Source organism: Misgurnus anguillicaudatus, chromosome 21 (genome assembly GCF_027580225.2).
Source record: "Misgurnus anguillicaudatus chromosome 21, ASM2758022v2, whole genome shotgun sequence".
In the NCBI taxonomy this organism is placed as follows: Eukaryota; Metazoa; Chordata; class Actinopteri; order Cypriniformes; family Cobitidae; genus Misgurnus; species Misgurnus anguillicaudatus.
In genome coordinates, this window is record NC_073357.2 from 29,800,366 (window position 1) to 29,822,323 (window position 21,958).

Sequence of the window (21,958 nt, forward strand, 5' to 3'; positions counted from 1 at the left end):
CTAACATTTAAAAAAAATTTATGGAAGGGACATAATTGACTGTGACACTCAAGATGGCTAGCAGGTAAGCAGTTCTTATTTTTTCTATCCAGATAAAAGTTGAAATTTTGTTTGTCAACTAGACAACTTTTTAGTTCTCATTACCGAAACATGAGTTTGTAAATGCATATATTTAATGTAATATCATGTTGCGGTAATGATACTTTTTGATAATGATAATCTAAAAAATGTAAACAATTCTATAGGAAATATTTTTTAAATCCTTTAAAAATAATGGTTGTAGTAAGTTCGGACCTTAATCTTATATGTGGAAAAAAATTGGCTTCAAGGGCTTTTAAAAAAAATCTGATGTCTGGATTTTGTGAGAATCACCCATTTGCCGAATAAATTTTGAGGTAGCAAACATTAAACTCAAGTTACTGATCGTCTAGCTGTATCAGCTGACGTTGTCTTTCCCATATATGGGGCTCGATGCCCTTGCTGCTAGTGCCTGCATCAAAAATTCTGCATTTCTTTTTATGTACACAGCATTCAGTTTGGCAATTTCAAGCTGCACTGCTAGTAAATGTATAACTTGCCAAATAGTAGCAAAATGCAGTCATGTCTCCATTTTCTAAGTTTGCTTTGTTTTATTTACTGTTGGTTACCAGGTTATCAATACCACCGTCATTCGCTCGAACAACTTGAACTTATTCGCATTTGTTTGTTTTTCTTTTATTGCTTTTTATTGCTAAGTTTTGAAAAGATGTTTAGATGGAAATCAAATTTTATTTTTTATTTGTCAGATAAGATGCAATACTGGATCGTTTAAAAACTATAAGATACTATAAAATAAGAAAAAAAATTTATAGGCGGGGTGCGTGATTTTTGAAAACACTTTGGAAAAGGGAGTCGGGCGGACTACCAAAACACTTGTAGCCAATCAGCAGTAAGGGGCGTGTCTACTAACCAACATTGTTGCCTGGGTTGCGTATGTGTGGGACGGGTCTATCAAAAGAAGGTCCAGATTCTATTGGGGTAGGGGCGTGTTTGTTTAGGTGATTTCAAATATCAACATTGGCTTCCAGAGATCATGCACCCGCCTTTAAGTAAAAAAACTTGTAAAAATTTGCAATCACTATCACAGGCATTGCTGGTGAGTTTACATTTCTCAGAGGATACTTTAAGTTATCAAAAAAAAAAAAAAAAGTAAATGATTTACAGTATTTTTTCATTTAACATCCTCAGGGAAACTTTGTAAGGTTTTGTCAGATTTTTACATCTGTACAACTTTCTTCTTGACTTCACATCCCACTTATTCTCTTTCTCAATAAAAACACGCTTAAGGTACATCACATCCCGCAATACAAGCAAACCGCTGCTTCAAAGCAGTGTTAAGGGTCAATAAAAGTTCCGGAGCTCGGAAGAGGAGAGAATAAAGGAAATACTGCATTATCTTGTGTTTGGATGCTCATGTCTCAGCATTCCGGATGTGTCGAGCGAGCGGGGCTTTCTGCCACGGCTAACAAGTGGAGCACTTTCGACTATGAGCTGCAGAAATAAGAGCGAACAGCTGCCGGTGTGATTGAGGAGGAGAGGAGAGAGAGAGAAGGAGCGGCGCGTGCTGTGCGAGACAGACTCCAGAGACGTAGCCAGAAGACGAGCGCGGGGCAGAGGTGCTGATGGGAGGGATAGGTGGACATCTGGATGGATAGAATTATGAAACCACAGATCAGATGGACGGAGAGAGCCAAGTAAACAAGACAAGAGTGTAGCTGCGTAGTTTCAAGCACCTGTGTTAGTACTAGCGGCCAGTTGCTTGCGCGCGCTTGTATAGGAGTACGTGCCAGCATTAACATCTCTTCAAGTTAGTAAAGAAAGAGAAAAAACGAGCATAGGTTTAGATGGGGGAGGGAGGGGGAGAAATGAGGCTGGGCGCCAGCAGATGGGACAGATGTCTGGCCATACTGGAAAGCATTGGCGCAGAGCGCTAGAGCGCCCCTGCTTCCCTTTTCTGACATCTGGGCCAGCTTGGGTCAGCCCGCCTGCCTTGGGCAATGAGCCTGGACAAGCCTTGTGGCAAACGGGCGCCCTAATGCTACTGAAATGGCAGAGCCGCCCATGCGGCGATAACGCGGTCCTCTCCCCATGTTACCATTCTCAGCTGTGCCCATACAGAGAGGGGAAAAAGACATAGACACAAGTGTCTTGTAGTTTAGTGTGTATAGTGTGTTTCTGTTTTGACGTATGATAATGTAGCAGTGGGGGCTTTTTTTGGTCTCGTGGATTCGACTCGGCGAGCTCAGACTGGGGCCTGTGCGGATAAGTTAGGGAAAAAGTCATGCACCATTATAGCTAGAAGCAGTAAAATCGACAAAATCTGCCACTGTATTTCACAACATCTGCCAGAGAGCAGTCAGCCCCTCTCTTTAAGAACAAACAAGAGACTCAAGTTGTTTTTTCTCATGTGATGGTCCATCGTACGTGCGCCCATTGCTAAAAGTTCAAATTTAGTGTTTTATGAAGCATTTCATTTTGCATCTGTTAGTACACAGTGACTAATATTGCAAGGATATACAAATGAATCCTATGAATGTAGTTAGTCTCACAAAATCTTTATTTTTTTTTATCCGTATCCTTCGTAATAGAGAATGTGCGGTCAGAGGTGTGCATTAATCTTCACTTTCAAGGACTTTAAACTTGAGTTAAAACTGCAGTAACTGTTGTATAGCATACAATATTATTTTTTGCAGTGTAAGTGGGCCTGTTCACTCAATACGCAAGTAGATTCAGTGAATTGGTTTGAAATGAGAACTAGAACTTTTTTAGTTCAACACGGTGCAAGGCCGTGTTACTATCACAGTATTTTTACGATTTGATTATAAAAAAGTACAACCTTGCACAACCGTGTTTTTACAGTTTATAAACAGTTTATCCCGAACGTTTACATACCACTACGGAGAGGTGGAAGAAAAGCATCCCTGACAAGAGTGCTGATGCGTCCAGAAGCTTGGCCTGAAAGAGTCGGCTAATCTGGATGATCTGCAAATACTGTTGTTGCAGGCAAAAAACAGCAAACCCTCTCATTTAACCTCTTCTGTCTCCAGAGGGGTTGCTTTTAATTATCAGAGGCTAACGGCGTGACCTTGGGTCGGACCCCACTCATTTGGAATCCAAGGACTGTGAGATGGGCTTGGCGAGGGTGAGGAAGGGAGGCAGGAGACATTAGTAGAGTTGCGTGTATGTGTGTGTGTGTGTGCTTCACTTGGAGTGTCGGGACTGCGGGCGAGCGAATTGAAAGCCCCATTTCCAGAGCCCCTCTCTCTCTAACTAAGCTGTATAGCAGCGAGTCATTTAATGCTCAAGTGGACAAAGGTATTACCTGAGTCACTGGGGTGGATCAGACCTTTTCTCTGCAGGCCTTTCCGAAACCACATGCTGAGAGCAGCTCAACATCTCTGCTTCTCTTATTCTGCACCTCTCTTTCGGCCTCTCTCTAGTTTTCCGGCCCCATCAGCTCCCATTTTCTCAAAGCCAGCAGCATCAGTACACACTGTAATAGCTCTCCACTGCGTCCGATTGCTGCTTATACACCTCTTTGTATGGCTGCTAGCAAGTGTGTTTGTCTTTGGAGGAAGTGTCTTTTGTTCCTGTTATATAGAATAAGACCAAAACCCGACCCTTCGAGGGATTATGAGAGGTGTGGGAACTCAGATCAATTGATGCAAATAGTAAATCTTAAAGGATTAGTCAATTTTCTTTAAAAAAAATCCAGATAATTTACTCACCACCATGTCATCCAAAATGTTGATGTCTTTCTTTGTTCATTCGAAAAGAAATTATGTTTTTTGAGGAAAACATTCCAGGATTTTTCTCATCTTAATAGACTTTAATGGACCCCAATACTTAAAGGAACAGTATGTAAGAAATTTATATCAATTACTCATAAAATGTCCCTGATATGTCACTAGACACTAAGAAATAATTTTCATTTCAAATACTTATATCACTGACAACAGTGGTTTGGCCAGGATATTGTCATTTAAAAAGTGGAGTTGCAGCCCTCAACTGATGTTTATGTTGTCATTTTGTGTATTGGCCACCAGTCGTATGATTGCAGTACCAGTTTTAGCCACTAGTTTTGTTATTGCAATACCAGTTTTGGCCACAATCCTACATACTGTTCCTTTAACAGTTTTAATGTAGTTCAAAAGTGCAGTTTCAAAGGACTCTGGACGGTCTCAAACGGGGCATAAGGGTCTTATCTAGCGAAGCACTTGTCATTTTTGGCAAGAAAAATAAAAAATATGCACTTTCGGACCACAGCTTCTCGTTTTCTTTCGGTCCTGTGACGCGCCTGCGTGACCTCACATAATACATCATCACGTCAAGAGGTCAAGGATGACGTAAGCGAAATTACGCCCCAGTGTTTACAAGTGTGGAGAAAGAGGACCTTTCCAATGTTGTTGTATGTGGAATGATACTAATTGTCTTTGTGTCAGTTTATTGTTTAAAATGGTCTGCAAATTTGCGTTTCACATATGTAACACGTGACTTTTCGACATCATTACGCATCATTAGTGCATTTTTTTTCTTGCCAAAAATGACAATCATTTCGCTAAATAAGACCCTTATGCCTCGTTTGAGATCGTTTAGAGTCTTTTAAAACGGCAAATTTAAACTGCATTAAAACTGTTAAGTGTTGGGGTCCATTAAAGTCCATTAAAATTAGAAAAATCCTAGAATGTTTTCCTCAAAAAACACAATTTCTTCTCGACTGAACAAAGAAAGACATCATGGATGGACAACATTTTGGATGACATGGTGGTGAGTAAATTATCTGGATTTTGCTTTTTTAAGAAAATGGACTGATCCTTTAAAGGGATAGTTCACCCAAAATGAAAATTCTGTCATAATTTTCTCACCCTCTTGTTGTTCTAAACAAGTTTTCTTATTTTTGGTGAACACATGAGAAGATATTTTATGGTAACCACACAGTTGGCGGTACCCATTAACTTACATAGTATTTGTTTTTTATACTATGGATGTCAGTGTATACCGTCAACTGTGTGCTTACCATAATTTATTAAAACATCTTATTAACAATGTTCAACAGAAGAAAGAAACTCATACAGTACAGGTTTAGAGCAACAAATGAGTGAATATTTTTTGGGTAAACTATCCCTTTAATATAGTATGTGATATATAATTTATATTATGTGTACATTTCATGCTAAAATACAAACAGCACTAGCAGTTTTATGTCTCGTGTAAAGCATAACGTACAGCAATTATAATAAATCCTGACAGATATAGATCTAGAAAAGCTATCCTAGAGAGCTGAGTAATAATATGACATAATGCTTCAATTAAACTTTTGCCTATATATAACCTCTCACTCTTCATTTTTGAAATAGAAATAGTGAACGCTTTATAATTGTGGCTAGATTTAAAGCAGGCCTACATTACATGTGGTTTTCTGGCTTTCTGTCAGTTGGAATTGAGACGGTAGACAGTATTAACTCCAGGGCTCAGCCTGGAGGATGATGGGATTGATCATGCTCAGCATCTTAGTTTTGTGGGGCAGGGGGCATGAGGCCAGCTCGTCCCAGCTGCCCTGTTCCCCGTTCGGCCATTGACTTTCAGCGTGACCCTCATTAGCGCTGGCCCAGTCTGCTGCGGAGACCCTGCAGTATGGCTGGAGGAGAGGAGAGAAGGCCCGATGGGGCAGCCCTGCTTTATCCTGTACATGCCCTTCAGACAGACACTACAACATGTGTCCTTATACCACATCAGCATTCTCTTTCTTCTTTTTACCCTGCATAAATGCCGGCATAAAGGTGACAAAAAGTTACAAAAAAGATTTTAAATATACAAATAAAATGAATTAAAATAATAAATATACAGTATATAATAAAATATTAATAGAAATATAGGTTTTATTATATATATATATATATATATATATATATATATATATATATATATATATATATATATATATATATATATATATATATATATATATATATATATATATATATATATATATATATATACATAAAATATATAAAATGTAATACAGACATTTAACCTGGAAGGTTAAAGGTTACGGAAGACATATAAATTTGTTTGCATTCCCACCTTTGACAATGAGAAGTGCACTATTTCTCACATCTACATCTCAACCTGTGTTAGTATTTATTGTTCTTTAGCTGTGTCTTTAGGTTGATAGGAGCCCGGCCCCTTTACACTTAACCTCGTTGCTTTGACCTGCTAATCAAGGCTCACAAAAGACAGACCGACTGGCTCTAATTTGAAGCAAAAGCCAATTACGCTCTTTTTCCGGAACAATAAACTTCTTCCCACGCGAGGTCAGAGTCCTTTTGCCCATCCACAGCAGAGTTGTTAACAAACATCTGTCCAGCAGATTAGTGCGAGAGCTTTCTCTCCTCTCTTTAATAAAAATATACAGACACAGTAGACAGGTTACACGCTATATACCTGTAAAGAAAAATAGCAATTGTGTTTTTAAGTTTGCAGGACAAAGGCTTTCTATATACTCTGCCGGCGAGCGGCACTATCACTGTGTGAACCCAATCAGCCGTCCATTTCCGCTGCCCGTGTGCTGCCGGTTGCCCCAGGTCTCCCACAGAAGAACGACCCTTTTGTGCTGCGCTAATGTGCAAGCGTTTAACTTTGGTACCGGAGAGCATTTTAGTGTTTATATCTCCTGATACATGTAGACACAAAGCGCTTTGTCTGGGTTTGGGGTTTTCTGTCTGAGTGGCTGAGGTGGGCCGGGCCACTGATGCTGGTGCCACTTTTTCCATTTAAGACAAATGGAGTCCTTATGTAGACCAGTAAGGAAAGGAAATGAGAGCAGTGAAAGGGCAAACACACCCGGGTACATAGGCTTTAAAACAAATAAAACCTCTGTGCTTTTTTCTTCTTTAAAATACAACGACTGGGGCTGTAATAACAAATGAAGAATAGTAACTGCTATTTTTGGCAAGGATTGAAAATTGGCCTAAATGTTGCCATTGTAGTTTTGGGGTCGACTAATGCGCGCCAGAGCAGCAAGGGTGCAATTTCGTGTGTCAGTCAGTCCATAACCAGGTGGTTATAAAATGCACATAGTTTAATCCAGTGTTAGAAATGTAGTTTTTGGTAGGGGGCAATATTAGCCCGGCGAGATTTTTTATAAAGTATAAAACAGCAGGTCATGCATTACAGTGTAAAATTCAATTTAAAATAAATTAAATGAACGTTAAATGTAATTAATTATGGCTGTTTTCTATGAAATTAAATACAAAAATAGCTATAAAAATGCATAAGATATTTAGAATACATTAAATATAATTAACCATATATATATATATATAAGTACACACTGTACTTAGACCACCATGCCAGAATTAGATTTGTTGTGTCTTTAATATAATACATCCAGAAAATACAGGAAATGTGTATAATGTATTAAAAACTGTACACAAATGTAAACTGATGTGTCAAGTTTTTAGGGTAAACTCACCTTCCATTTGAGCCATAGCAGGAAACTGCAGGATCTCTTAAACCTAAATCAAATTTAATCCTAATTTTAAAGAAATTAGTCTTTTAACTACATTCTGCTCAAAAACGCTCAAGATGTGTTTAGTGCCGAGAGAGGTCACACTAAACACAGACGATGCCTAAAGAAGACATTTAGTCCTGAAAATTTTTTTTTTTTTTTGTACATTATATATTTGTAAATATTTTTTATTTCTTGTATTATCTGTTTGTATCTTAATTAAATTGATTGAAAAATAAATATTGATGGACATTAAAACTTCTAAAACAACAAATCTGGTGGTGGTGGCCTAAGACTTTTACACAGCATTGTGTATATATACATATATACATATACATATATATGTGTGTGTGTGTGTGTGTGTGTGTGTGTGTGTGTGTGTGTGTGTGTGTGTGTGTGTGTGTGTGTGTCTATATATATAATATAATATTACTAATAGTAATATTAATTTGATACTTTCAAGTGAAGAACTACTTTATGTACGCTAAACTTGTCCCCATATAAAAGAAATGCACTATTGGTGTGTTTTTGCTTTCACATTTGAAATATCATGGCAGCATAATAAATGTTACTTGACATTATTGTCATATGCCCTAGTTAGTTTTGATGCTGGTTAATCTTTGGCACAGACCTTATCCCACATTCTTAATGCGAAAGACAATACAGGCATTTACTTGCTCGCAAATCAATATTTGCCTGAGGGAAAGCAGAAGTGCATATAGCCCTTTTCTCACCAGAGAGCATGAAATGAAGTATGGATCTTTTTCCGCATCTGTGAATAATGTACAGCGCTAAACCAAATGTCAATATGTGCTGTTGTACGTTTTGTATTTAATTGTTCTATTTGATCTAACTTGATTGTACGTTTATTTATCTTTTGTCTGCCTGTGTGTGGGTTTGACCTCTCCGCTGAAGTAGAAATCATCCTCAATATGTTATGACAGATGATCAGTGTCAAACCTGAAATACAGACGCAGACTTTTACTGCTCGCTTCCGATAAATGATTGACACGTAGAGCTTCGGCAGGCTGGAAGGATGCTGATGAGAGCAGGGTGCTTTGACTGCTGGCCAATGAAAATAAACAGAAGAACATGAATTTCTTTTATGCATCTTCTAATGGAAACTGACTACATTAAGTTTGTGTAACTTAAGGGAACATGTCCTGTACGACAGAAGTAAGGTAGCTCAGGTGTCTGTGTAGTGACTCAAAAAGATGCCAATTAAAGCAAAAGAGGTTTACTGGGGAAAGACAGGCGAAGGAAATCCGATCCAGAGAGGCAGCTAGTCTGCGAATCCCGTCTGATGAGTGGAAAAAAGAGGCTCCAAGTCTCTTGTATGTGTGCCATTGCTATGTGGTTTTTGGGCTACTGTCTCTCTCTGGATCCAGGCTTTGATATACAGTTAGACCTTTGATGCAGCTTCTTTGCCGTGATGGAAAGGGAAAAAGAAATGCAGGAGGGAGAGGAGAAAAGAGAGAATAAAGGCTTTGAATGGTGTCTGGCTTTGGATGTTAACGCCTTGTGGGTTGTCTCTCTCCGTACAGCAACTCTACGCCGCCCAGCTGGCCAGCATGCAGGTCTCTCCAGGAGCCAAGATGCCACCGCTGCCCCAGCCCCCTAATTCTGGTGGGCCCATCTCCCCTTCTGGCTTGAAGAATGAGAAGAGAGCGTCTACCCCCCTCACTCAAATAAAGGTACGGTCCCAGTCTGCTGTAAGTGGAGTGTTGCTTGACCAATCTCCTCCACTTCCTCTGTTCGCTAAATCAGCTGTGGTAGGTACCGCAGCGAGCGCTTGCTGCTGGTTCTCCTCTCGCTCCAAACCCATCAATCTGGGCTGCTTTTACAAGGCACCGGCTCTCTCAAGCAGAACTCTGTGGACAGGGTTGCTATGGCTTTCCCTTTTTGGAACACATGGTTTTTCATCCCACTTTTTTTTTACTTTTAAGTTGGACAAAGAATAGGCAATGACATCAGGGGCACTTAATCTAAATAAATTGATGAGGCTAAAATGATGTGATGACTTTTTCTATTGTTTCTTTTATAAAACTATAGGCTACTTGCAGCGAATGGCTCCTTTCCACCAGTCTTCGCCTCAGAGCGCAGGCCACATACATCATCATCCCGTTTTTTTTTTTGCGCTGCGGCTGTAACTTAAAACACTCGCACATTTGGAAAAGTTTAGGTTAATATCACAATAGAACGGAGGATAAATCACTGAACGGTAGTGTGTGTAGCGCTGTAATCGGTCTGCTCAGTTAGGCAGCTCCTCCGGGGCTTTTGGAGCTCTGCCCTTGAAGATCACTGCCACATATCAACATCTCAGTCTCTTTTTAGAGCAGACGCTAAAATCGTTGAAAATTACACATTGGACCGCATAGTCGAATGGGAATTTTTTTAATCCAGATGCAGAGTCAACGCCGAAGCCCCCCAGCTCTGATGCTAATGGTTAAACTGACACGAGATTCCTAATCTTAATATTGATCAAAGATGTTGTATGATTTTTGCCCCATAGCTCCTCCATATGTAGATATGTTGTGCTTAATTAGCTTGCAATCTGTTTGTTTGTCTAGTTGAAGCATAATTGAATGACAAACTGTTGTTGGCAGTCAGATTTTTAAAGAGCTGGGGGCAGTCTCTGTATGTGGCCCATCTGTTTGGACACTGCCAGCAAAATCTTTTTCTAGCCGACATAGACTTGGAGAGATTAATAGTTACACTAAACTGCAAAAACGGCAATTGCTAACTAAATGCTTTAAGTTGTGCGTTAGTGATGTGTGCATTAATGATGATGCTTCTGAACTTTGTATAGTTTTTATGTATGAATGTTCAACAGGTTGAAACCTGTTGATTGTTTTAAAATAGTGTAACTAAACTTATTTTAGAATAAATGTATATAAAATGAAAATTATTTAGACGTCAAACAAAACTTTTCTCCTCAATAGGGACCATGAGGAAAGTGCCTACATGCCTTTTGCACTCATTTACATTTGAGTTTTTTTGTGATTGTTGCAGGCAAAAATCCTTGATCTTGTGGCACGTTTTCTTATATGCAGGATATTTATGCAATTTTATGCAATGAAATTGTGGGAACTTCCATAATTGCGGGAACTTGCAAAAACTGCATGAACTTGCAAAAACTGTTTGCAGCTTTTGCAGCTTTTAATTGATGTTGTTCACGTTGTGTAATTAACATCACTTCCTAACATTCCCATGACAACAGGGGACATGGCTGCACATGTGTGAACTTTCTGGTAAGATATGTGACTTGTTGCTACAAAAAGCCCCGCATATTTTGCGAGCAGAAATCTGCAATTTATGCGGCGAAAGTCCAATGTATTTATTTATTTTTTTGCATTGAATCATGCGATCGCATAATTACGTTTTTCTTGAGGGACTGAGCTATAGACGGTTTCATCGGAAGCACGTGCGCTGACGTGATACACGTCTGGATTCGAACTTTACATCCGGTTTTGTTTTTTTTAATGGTCTGATTAATTGCTAAACTGATCTCTTGAACAAATGCATCGTCGAATATAACAAATGTTTTGGTTTCCTACGTAATCTATGTGTATTTTTTGCTTGTTTTATAAATAAAATACATTTAAAGAACTTTGTTGTTATTTATTCTTAGCGGAGTTTACCGGAAGTTACGTGTGGACCACGGCAGCCGCTTGTTTATGTTGTTACTGCTGAAACCGTGTATACATTTTATCAGTATGTGTGGGACCGCAATGCTCAATCAAGTAAGCTACATGAACATTCACACACTTAAGGGCTTGTTATAGTCGTGCGAAGGTCCGACGGCGTAGCCGCGATGGCGTAGGTTCCGCAACGGTTTTCGTTTATACTTTTGCGTCGTCCTCCGCGTCGACATGCAAACACACGCGCAAACCGCTGGTAGGCAGTACGCATGTAACCACAGTAGCAGCGCGACCGTCAGAGAAGAAGAAGCTTGGCAAGTTAACCCACAAGCGAAGAAGAAACAGCAACTTGTTGTGGATGATTTGAGAAGACCAGCAATGATGGAAGTAAATAAACAGTGACTTTTGTTGCAGTTTGAGTTAAATCACTCCTCAACTTAGCTCATCCTTGTTTTCACCGTCGCAAATGGAAATACGGTATTTTACCTATGACGCAGTTTTTTTAAGGGAGGGGTTCTGGTGGACCAATCACAGCGCTTGCGGTCCACGTAGAACTGACGCACTGTTAAAATTTCTGCGAGGTGCACGTCAGGCTACGCAGAGCTACGCACAGGCACGACTATAAATCAGGCTTAAATAGTAATATGTTCAGCCTCAATTTCCTAAAGCTCGCCGGCCTTATTGAATTAGTTTGAATTATCCGTTAACCGTTTCCCTCAACCCGAGAGCAGGTGAGAAGATAAAGATGTGTGTTCAGACAGAGTGGGTTTTAATTAGCCTGAACAAAGCCTGGCCCTCGCTCCACCGAGGAGCTCTTGCGTGGCACAGAGCCTGGCTGTGAAAACAGAACCCATGTCTTGGAGGACTTGGTCTAATTAGTCTACAGTAATAGCCTCTGGTGCATTGTCTTTCATGTGAGGTGGAAAGCATCTCTCTATTGGGCGTCTCTGTTTTAACAGAAGCTTTGTGTCTTTTATGTACAGGAGGAGGGAACGCAGCCTCTCAACCTCTCCGCCCGACCCAAAACAGCTGAGCCGGTCAAATCTCCAACGTCCCCTACACAGAGCCTCTTCCCAGGCAGCAAGAGCAGCCCGAACAGTCTATCTAAGGGCGGAGGAATCCCCAGCCCCCTTGGAGGATTGGGCCGCGGTTCATCACTGGGTAAATGTTCTGACTTATCTGTAGAGATTGAACTAGTGACGTATGTGCTGTTAACGCAGTACTCCACCAATTAAAGATTATTAAAGATTGTAAAATCGTTCCAAATTATAAACGTCACCATATCCGAAAGACTAATTGTATATATCTGATTCTTTGTAGTGTACTTAACACGCTCCCCACTCATAATCTTTCTTAGATGGATACCACCGCTGTATATTTGTTTTCAAAGCTTGTAGTTCATCTCTCATATTAAGATTTTTTTTTACGGAAGCTGCTACTAACGGTTGCTAAAAACGGTCTTTCATTAAAACGACACTGCGTTGTTGAGCAGCTTTCATTTCCCTCCTTCTCTTGGAGCTGGGCTTTGAACACAGGCTTGGTGTTTGTTTTTCTACTATTTCCGAGATTTAACTGCCATCCCGCCTCACCTCACTTTGATCCACTAATTACAGAAAGGCGACACACACTGAGATTGCTCCCTTAGTTTCCTGCTCCCCCCCAACACAGTGTTGGCCACACTTACAGTACGCACATGCCGACTGTATGCGCAAGACCTCCTTCGTTTTGGGTTTCACAATATGGCCATAAATACAGTGCAGAGTTTTAGGGGGACTAGGGGAGAGGGGTTCCAGACTTTCTGTAACTACAAAAATTAAACATGCTTAAAGGATAAGTCAATTTCTTTAAAAAAACCTGATAATTTACTCACCACCATGTTGTGCAAAATGTTGATGTCTTTCTTTGTTCAGTCAAGAAGAAATTATGTTTTTGAGGAAAACATTCCATGATTTTTCTCATTTAAATGGACTTTAATGGACCCCAACTCTTAACAGTTTTAATCCAGTTTAAAATTGCAGTTTCAAAGAACTCTAAATGATCCCAAACGAGGCATAAGGGTCTTATCTAGCGAAACAATTGTCATTTTTGGCAATAAAAATAAAAATGCACTTTTAAACCACAACTTATCGTCTTCCTCCAGTCCTCTGACGCGCCAGCGCAACCTCACGTAATCGCGTAATGATGTAAAAAGTTCACGTCTTACATATATGAAACCCACATTTGTGGACCATTTTAAACAATAAACTGACACAAAGACATTAATTAGTATCATTCCACATACAACAACGTCGGAACGGGTCTCTTTCTCCACACTTGTAAACACTGAGGCATAGTTTCGCATACATCATCCGTGACCTCTTGACGTGATGACGTATTATGCGAGGTTGCACTGGCGCGTCACACAACCGGAGGAAGACAAGAAGTTGTGGTTTAAAAGTGCATTTTTTTTCTCGTTTTGCTAGATAAGACCCTTATGTCTTGTTTGGGATAATTTAGAGTCCTTTAAAACTGCCTGTTTAAACTGCATTAAAACTGTTAGGTGTTGGGGTCCATTAGAGTCCATTAAAATGAGAAAAATCTTGGAATGTTTTCCTTAGAAAACATAATTTCTTCTCGACTGAACAAAGAAAGACATCTACATTTTGGATGACATAGTTGTGAGTAAATTATCTGGTGTAACGTGATTTTATTTGTTTTAAAAACACACTTTGATTTGTGAGCTTTCACTATTATTTGTGTCTATTATAAGTCACTTTGTTAACTGAAGGATTTTTAGTGAACAGTTAACCAGAAGCCTTGACACAATTTAAACCTCATACAGTTTATTTCGCAAAAACCAAGTTATTTGTCTCTGCAGATATCCTGTCCAGCCTGAACTCAACAGCGCTGTTTGGAGATCAGGACGCGGTGATGAAGGCCATCCAGGAAGCGAGGAAGATGAGAGAGCAGATACAGAGAGAGCAGCTACAGCATCATCAGCAGGGAATGGAGGCCAAGCTCTCTGCCCTCACCGGCATGAGCCTGAACAACTGCAGGGCTGACAAGGTGAGTTCCTTCACAACAACACATTCTCGTTCCAGCTCCTTTCGCCTAAGGGCACGACAGCAGTCAAAGCTCAAGGACTTGAGCCCGCAGTGAGTTGATCTTTAAGACCAATCAAGGTCTTTGAAGCACGTCCAAAGGAGTGTCTTTGATTGGCATTGGCAGAGGGTAGATGGTGGATGAACGCGTGTTTGCATTTCTGAGCGAGGACCATCGCGGTCCTCTGGTGACCGGTCTGCGCGGGTTCAAACTATGATGTCTCTGCCCAATTAAAGAGTACGGGCAGCCCCTGGTGTGGGACAGGCCCACTTTGTGCAGGGAGCGTGCGTTCTCTCAGGGATTCCTTTTAAAAATATCTTCAATCAATGAGTCAATCAAGGAGCAGAAAAACAGACACCGCTACCATCTGATTGATGCCATATTGCCAGTTGGCTATGAGACGCAGGCAGGAACCGGGAGTGGAGGCTTATTAATATTTCAGCGCTTGATTACTTTCAACCAGCATCTTAAAGTAGGTCATTGTATATGTAAAAAAGTACTGGGACTATTTTTTTAATCAACTTAGAAGTCCAGGGCGAAAGATATGCGAGTGTGTCCTCAATAAAGGGTGTGATGATGGCAAACTGCTCTTTTCCCAATGCTACAAACAGTAAATAAAGAGTTAGGCTAAAACATCAGATTCCCAGGACTGAGTCATTTTTTTCATCGCAGCAATTTACTGTACCTCCTACTGCCCACAAAAGGCATTGTGGAAGCCATAATCTTGTTTTCTCAAACACAATGCCCAACTCTAAGCCATTATAAATGTTGATATCAGCTAAGCCACTGTATTACGTGCTATTCTTTGGAGATTTCACACTCTTTGTTTGTGTTCTTTGGAGGTGTGTGCGGTATGCGAACGCGCAGCCATCACCTGTGGCTGTCTCCCTCCCTTCCCCTTTTCTTATTCTACCTCCACCAGCCTCAACTCATCCTCTTCAGGGCTCTTTACCTCCCAAACTCGCTCCGGGGTTGGCCCATGGTCAGCCAAACACAAGAATATGCCGCTACATGACATGAATGTTGCGCCAACAATGGCTGAAAAGAAACGTTTGTCAACAGGCAGCACACACCTATGCGTGCATTGTTCTTAGCAGGCAGAGCTTAACGCTTTTTTCTTCTCTTTTGTTGGAGTCTGGGTTTTGTCTTCACACGATTGTGAGGCCCTGCCTTTTCACAAGATTATTCGGGCAGCTCGGGAAGCTCAGGTGAGCTTCAAATGTTTTTTTAGTGCGGAGGAAATCAGGTCCGTGGCCACCTTATGTCTTTTGACCACCCCCTTCCCTCCATAAGCCCCATGCCCTGGAGAAAAAGGCATTAAGCTTCAGGGTAAATGTGTTTTCCCTTAAGGACTTTGATGTAAGGGCAAGGTAATTCTGGGCAGCTGACGGTGCAAAGATCCGCTGTCTTTGACAGGAGCAGAGGAAGGAACAACAAATAATAATTAGGTGCTCTATCGGGGTGAAAATATGACTGGTATGTTTGGATTATCATTGTTGCTATAGGTTACTGAACACATCACAAAGACGACTTCTTCCATTGAAGTCAATCGGGCATCATTTGCAAAGACTTTATTTATTTATTTATTTATTTCTCTCTCCTCGTCTGAGTTTGCACTTGCTCTCATATCTGAGAATATAGCTTTATGACCTTTACCTTAAAATCGTAAAGAGGAAAATGGAAAAACTTCTTTTGTATGGTGACGTTTCTCAGAACCGTCTGCATCTGATGATATCATAAAGACAGTTCAACCTCAGTCTGTTGCTATGCCGAACAGATTTATTCATGTCACAAACAAACCAGAGACCAAAGAGACAATATATTTTTTGCTCCGTATGGTATGCTCTACGCTCTTCGAAACAAGTAAAAAAAGAAATTTAAAACAAAATACCTTTATTTCTCCAAATGCATTGAACTGTTGGCTAATTCTATAATGCAGCCATTAAAGGATTACTCCACTTTCATAAAACATTTTCCTAATAATTTACTCACCCCCATGTCATCCAAAATGTTTATAACTTTCTTTATTTGAGAAGATTTTTTTTTTTTGTTGAGGAAAACATTCCAGGATTTTTATTTTTATTTTAATTGACTTTATTGGACCCCAACACTTTACAGTTTCAATGCAGTTTAAAATTGCAGTTTAAACGCAGCTTCAAAGGGCTCTAAACGATCCCAAACGAGGCATAAGGGTCTTATTAGGGAAACGATTGTCACTTTCAACAAGAAAAATAAAAATCTGCACTTTTAAACCACAACTTCTCGTCTTCCACCCGCCATGTGATGCGCCAGCGCGACCTCAAGTAATACGCCATTGCGGCAAAAGGTCACAGATGACGTATGCAAACATTCCGACGTGGTTGTATGTTGAATGATAATAATTAATGTTTTACTTTTTAAAAGTGTGCGTTTTATATATGTAACACGTGACCTTTCGCCGTGTTTACGCAATTACGTGAGGTCGAGCTGGCGTGATACACGGCCGGTGGAGGACGTTGATTTGTGGTTTAAAAGTGTTTATTTTTATTTTTATTGCCAAAAATGACAGTCTTTCGCTGGATGGGACCCTTGTGCCTCGTTTGGGATCGTTCGGGGCCCGTTGAGGCTGCGTTGGAGCTGCGATTTTGAACTGTATTGGAATTCTGGAGTGTTGGGGTCCAATAAAGTCTATTAAAATGTGAAAAATTGTGAAATGCTTTCCTCAAAAAACTTAGTTTCTTCTTGACTGAACAAAGAAAGACATAGGTATATCGGATGACATGGGGGTGAACACCGTACTTTTGGGACTATAAGTCACCCTTTTTTCATAGTTTGGTTGGACCTGCGACTTATACTCAGGTGTGACTTAAATGTCAAAATTAATTCATACTGACTAACATGAACCAAAAGAAAACATTACCGTCTATAGCCGTGAGAGGGCGCTATATGTTGCTCCTGTAGCCACACCCTTGAAAAAAAACTGTTAACTGAAACATTAACTTAAAGACAACGGAGAAACACTTAACAAACAAAATGCTCCCAAAAAGAAGAAGAATTTTCTAAATAAATGCGACTTTTAGTCCAGTTCGACTTATATGTGTTTTTTTTTCTCTCTTTATGACGCATTTTTTGACTGATGCAACTTATAAAATACCGTAAATTATCTGGATTTTTTTTAAGAAAATGAAGTAATCCTTTAATCGTTCCCTGTGTAATCTATGAAATATCATTCACTTTTTCAATATCGTTACATAACAACTCAGAATACTTCATTAAAATCTAAAAGCCGGTTTAAAAGTTAAGGGCAAACCAATGCCCTCTACCCATATGTTTCTAAGGGGGCACTTTACATGTCATGTGTAGAGCTACTTACAGCCATGCACAAAACAGTAATGAACTGTCTGTTGTATATCACCCACGCTGCCAGCAGTCGACCGGTCAGCCCGCGCGGCTGCCCACGCCTGACGGTGTAAAAAGGCCTGTAAGTGTTCCAGATAAAAGCTTTCACTTTGGTCAGTTTCAGAATATTAATATTTCAGCACATCGCCTCACCTGACATAAATACTGGACGCCCTTTAATAACTGTCTTCCAGTCTGCTGTTTGGAAGTTTATCATAGTGAAAGCTTACGTGGAGGATTCTGGAAAGGTAACATAAATGGGATTAAGGAGAGGTTAACATCATCTACTGGGGCTGTTGGTGGGGGATATTAAATATTGATTTATCCCGGTGTAATGACTGAGCTTCAGAGTAGGGCTAAGTGCTGCTTACAGATGGATCAATTCATCTTTTAATACAAAGTGTGTCTGCAGAACACAATGGAATGGCCTGCATCCATTTCTCTCTTTTCATCTTACGCAAAGTCACTTCCTTGTCTTACGCCGCCTCTCACTCTCTATTTCTTTTTTATGTCTGTCTCTGCCCTAAAAGATGGAAGAGTCACGTCCTTTGAGTCTTCTGTCTTTTAGGTGCATGCGTAAAATATTCATGTTTTACTGTTTGCTTGCTTGTTTTCTATTTGTCTTGTCTTTTGGTGTCCCATCAGTGAAAGAAAAGCTTTTATGGGACCTCTAACAATTTGCTTTTTGGTCAAATATTTATTACGTGTATTATTGTCTACAGAGGGCAATTACTCCACTTTATTATTTATAAAGTCCTGGTACATTTTTCGTACATTTTTACAGTTTTCAATATAATTAGTCTAACTACCGTACTTTGTTTGATTTTACGTTTGAAAATGAAATGTTACGAGCCACATAATAATAAGGTTCCAACACTTTGGAAAGAGTGCCCAGATTTTGATTTTAGATATCGCTCTTGCTAATAACCTAGTTTTCAACAGATGTTGCAGTCCAGCAGGCTCTGGTCAGGCAATAAAATATATTCTTGTGCTGACACTTCCCAAACTGGAATCAAAGGGTGAAAGGCCAGTGTATTAACCTATTGAGCATCCGCGTGGCTCCGCACCCCCTCCTCTTGCCTACATTATTGATGAGAGGAATATTCACTTTTCTTAAATCCCAGAGCACAGGGCCACAAACATTTAAATGGAGCTTTGCTCACTCTTCTCTCCTCACCCCCTACCTTTACACCCAAAGCCAATGTTTGCCCTCCTTCCCTCCCTGTGTGTGTTAGGGTCCTATTCACGCTTCCCTTTACAAAGACTCGGGGTATAATCTTGTCTGGCCTGCAACCCTGCAAGCAATTTTCAACCCCTTTTTCTGCTGCTGTCTTGGAAATTGCCAGCATAGGTTATTTTTGGCTGCAAAGTAAATCCTGCCATACACGGCTTTGGCCGTCCAAAATTTGATTATACTGGGAACGTATGCACTGCTTATAGCCGGGAAGTGCCATTGTCGAGTATTGCTTACATTAAATCTTTTTTTCTATTGTTCAGATGTTCCAGGGAATAAAAACTTGTTAAATTTTTTGTGAATGTGTGTGTGTGGCTATACACCCCAGGCTAGTTTTAAAACAATGCCACGCTTATTTTTACTCTTTTTTTATTCCGTAGCCGCCCAACATGACCAGATCTCTGTAGTTTTACATACCATGTAAAATCACAAATGGCCAAACAGGGCACTCATTCAAAAATGTAACAAGCCTCGGTACGTCAGACCTACACGACTCTGCTTACGGCAGATATCATACAACAAAGCTACCGTAAAGAATAGGCTACAATGGATCATTTATGTGCCCCCATATTGGGACGGACCCCTCCAAACAGACGCATAAAGAAGCTTCTGTCTTCCAGATCATGCGATTCAGTGTCCATTATTGTAAATGGATTGCATGATAAGAGCAGAGAAAGCATGGCCCTTTTTAATAGATCCTTGAGGACTTAGTGAACAGTTCAGGGTCATTTAAAGCCAAAAACCATAAAAAAGATCCAGAGCGAATGATCTCAATGTAGCAGGGGCAAAAAACCTATAGTTGAGAGATGGACACACATAAAATGGCTCATTTCCCCAGTGATGTTAAAGCTCACATAACACAAGCTGTTTCTTCATTTCTGATGTTAATTTGGAGTACCTATAGAGTAGTTTTACATCCTTTATATCCCCGAAGAGTCTTTAGTTTATAAAAGAAAGATTAGCTTAACTGATTTTTTCCGATAACGTACAAAAAATAAAGAAGGAGGAGTTACTACCACGGGAGGAGCGAGTACTATATAACACTGTTTAACTTATAATTCACTACATGTTCGTGTCATTTATATAATATGCACGCCACGCACCTATTTCCAACATAAGACAAAAGTCTTACTTACCGCGTGCAACTCATGACCCGGTTGGGACTTTTCAATGAAATCCAGCGTATCAAACACACACGCAAAACTCCGCTGCTATCCCGGATAACAAACTATATCCATTTTTTCCAAAAGGCTGGCTTTCTTCTCCTTACATCCAAAAACACACTTCTTCTTTCATGCCATTGTTGAGTTTTGAAATTAAACAAAGCTGTCGCCTGATGTGTTGATTGACGGGTGTGCAGGGTTTTCCGAGGGAAGTGCCCATATAAAGAAGTGATACGTATAGAAACCTCTGAAACGTCAGCTGGACCCGTAATTTAAAAAAAAACATTCCGAAACTTGTTCGAGCCCTGGCGAAGTGCATTCGGCACAGAAATACTCTAACACGCACAACTGCTTTTTTGCCTATGTTTAGCATAACAACTCTTAAACAGTGTTAATTAGTCAGAATGGATGAAATACCATTAAAACCACCCCTTTAAAGGGTCAGATGTTGTGGATAAAATTTTCCAGATTTCATAAGAGACCGAAAAGTTTTACATTCAGTGATGTTACAGAAACTTGACCAGTGTCTTCAGGTGAAGTGCTCATGACTCAGTTGTGTGATACTGTTATTGGATGCCCACCAGTGGATGAATGTCGCAGCCCCATTCACATTATACCAGCAGCCGCTCCTTCGCTCTGGGAGACTGTGAGCAAGGAACGTCGCTCGGGAATAAAAGCCAAGCGACCGCATGAAAGAAACTCAAGGCTCACCGCACAACTGCATGTGCTTTAGACTAAACGTTTCAAAACTACCAACTACTGGAAAGCTGCACAATTATAAATAACATTGTGATTGGTTACAGAGGGAATTGAAAGCAGATGAGGGGCAAAATAGATGTGCGCCTCAGCGAGTTGTATAGGGCCCGGCCACAGACTTTTATGGTGGCTAAAGCACCCTATATCGTGCAGATATGTCGACGCTCATTGCGATGTCCTTTACTTGGATCGCTCAGCCAGGTGTTGCACCAACAGAACATTTATTTCTCTCAGCGTTCAGACTCCAGATATGGCACAAGGACTGTTTCACTATTCACCATTGTGTTCCTGCAGTTTTTCGTACAAGATAATGATATTAGCCTTGTGCACCTGGGCAGCAGCACAGGGAAGATTACTAAGTCTACCTATGCGCACCTGCTAAGGTCAGTTTTGTGTTAATGCCTCCTCTATAAGCAGCGGAGGCGTATGCTCTCCTCGTTCCCTTTCAAACATCTGGATGCGGATACCCATGCTAAGCAGCTCAAGAAGTCCCAAAATTGCCTCACAATTGCCATTATCTGGACTCACACAGACCCGGCTGGAACAATCCAAGGCCATATGGCCTAAGGCGGGCTATTTATACCAGAGGAAAAGCGTCACTGTATGGCAGCGCGATGTGTAAGTACAGGGTAGACACCAGCACAATGCGCCTCTACCCGAAATACACCCCTCCGCTGCCGCATCTGCGGGCAGCGCTGTAGTCCTCAGGCACATGTTCTGCGGCCGGCCTGATTAAAGCCTTCTCCGCTGTGCTGACATGGGCTCCTCGCTCTGGCTCCGCTCCAGATGTTCAGAAGTTCCAGCGGCCTTGCCATCGCTCCTCCTGTGCTATTACTTCACCGTGCAGCCGAAACAAAATGCATTCAGCAACCGAATTTGCGGATGGAGGGGGAAAAAAGGATAGCGGAGGGGAGATTATTGTGGGTGTCTTTTTCCACTTCAGCTCGGAGCTGTGTGGTTATAATTTTAGATGTGGGAACGAACGGCTGCATGCTGAACTCATTTGAGGGAAGGGCCAGCCATGCGCCAGAGAGGTCGCGGTTAGCATGGGAGGGGCACAACGTGTACCGTGACATCTTTTCTTTTTTGCATTGTTTCTTTCATTTCCTTCCCTCGACGCCCTTCTCTCCGGCCTTTTTGTACTTGTGGAGAGTTG

The 21,958-nt window shown here is 40.7% G+C and overlaps 1 protein-coding gene across 13 annotated transcripts in view; it reads left to right on the plus strand.

Moving 5' to 3' along the window:
- The window catches only part of sox6 (SRY-box transcription factor 6), a 179,372-nt gene that overhangs the window by 137,569 nt on the left and 19,845 nt on the right, over window positions 1–21,958 (plus strand). For 12 of the 13 annotated variants that reach the window (XM_073858798.1, XM_073858797.1, XM_073858800.1 and 9 more), the window contains 3 exons: window positions 9,094–9,243; window positions 12,174–12,351; window positions 14,048–14,235. In XM_073858798.1, the coding sequence (XP_073714899.1) occupies window positions 9,094–9,243; window positions 12,174–12,351; window positions 14,048–14,235 (516 nt within the window). The remainder of the gene's footprint in view (window positions 1–9,093; window positions 9,244–12,173; window positions 12,352–14,047; window positions 14,236–21,958) is intronic. The other variant, XM_073858803.1, reaches the window with a different exon arrangement.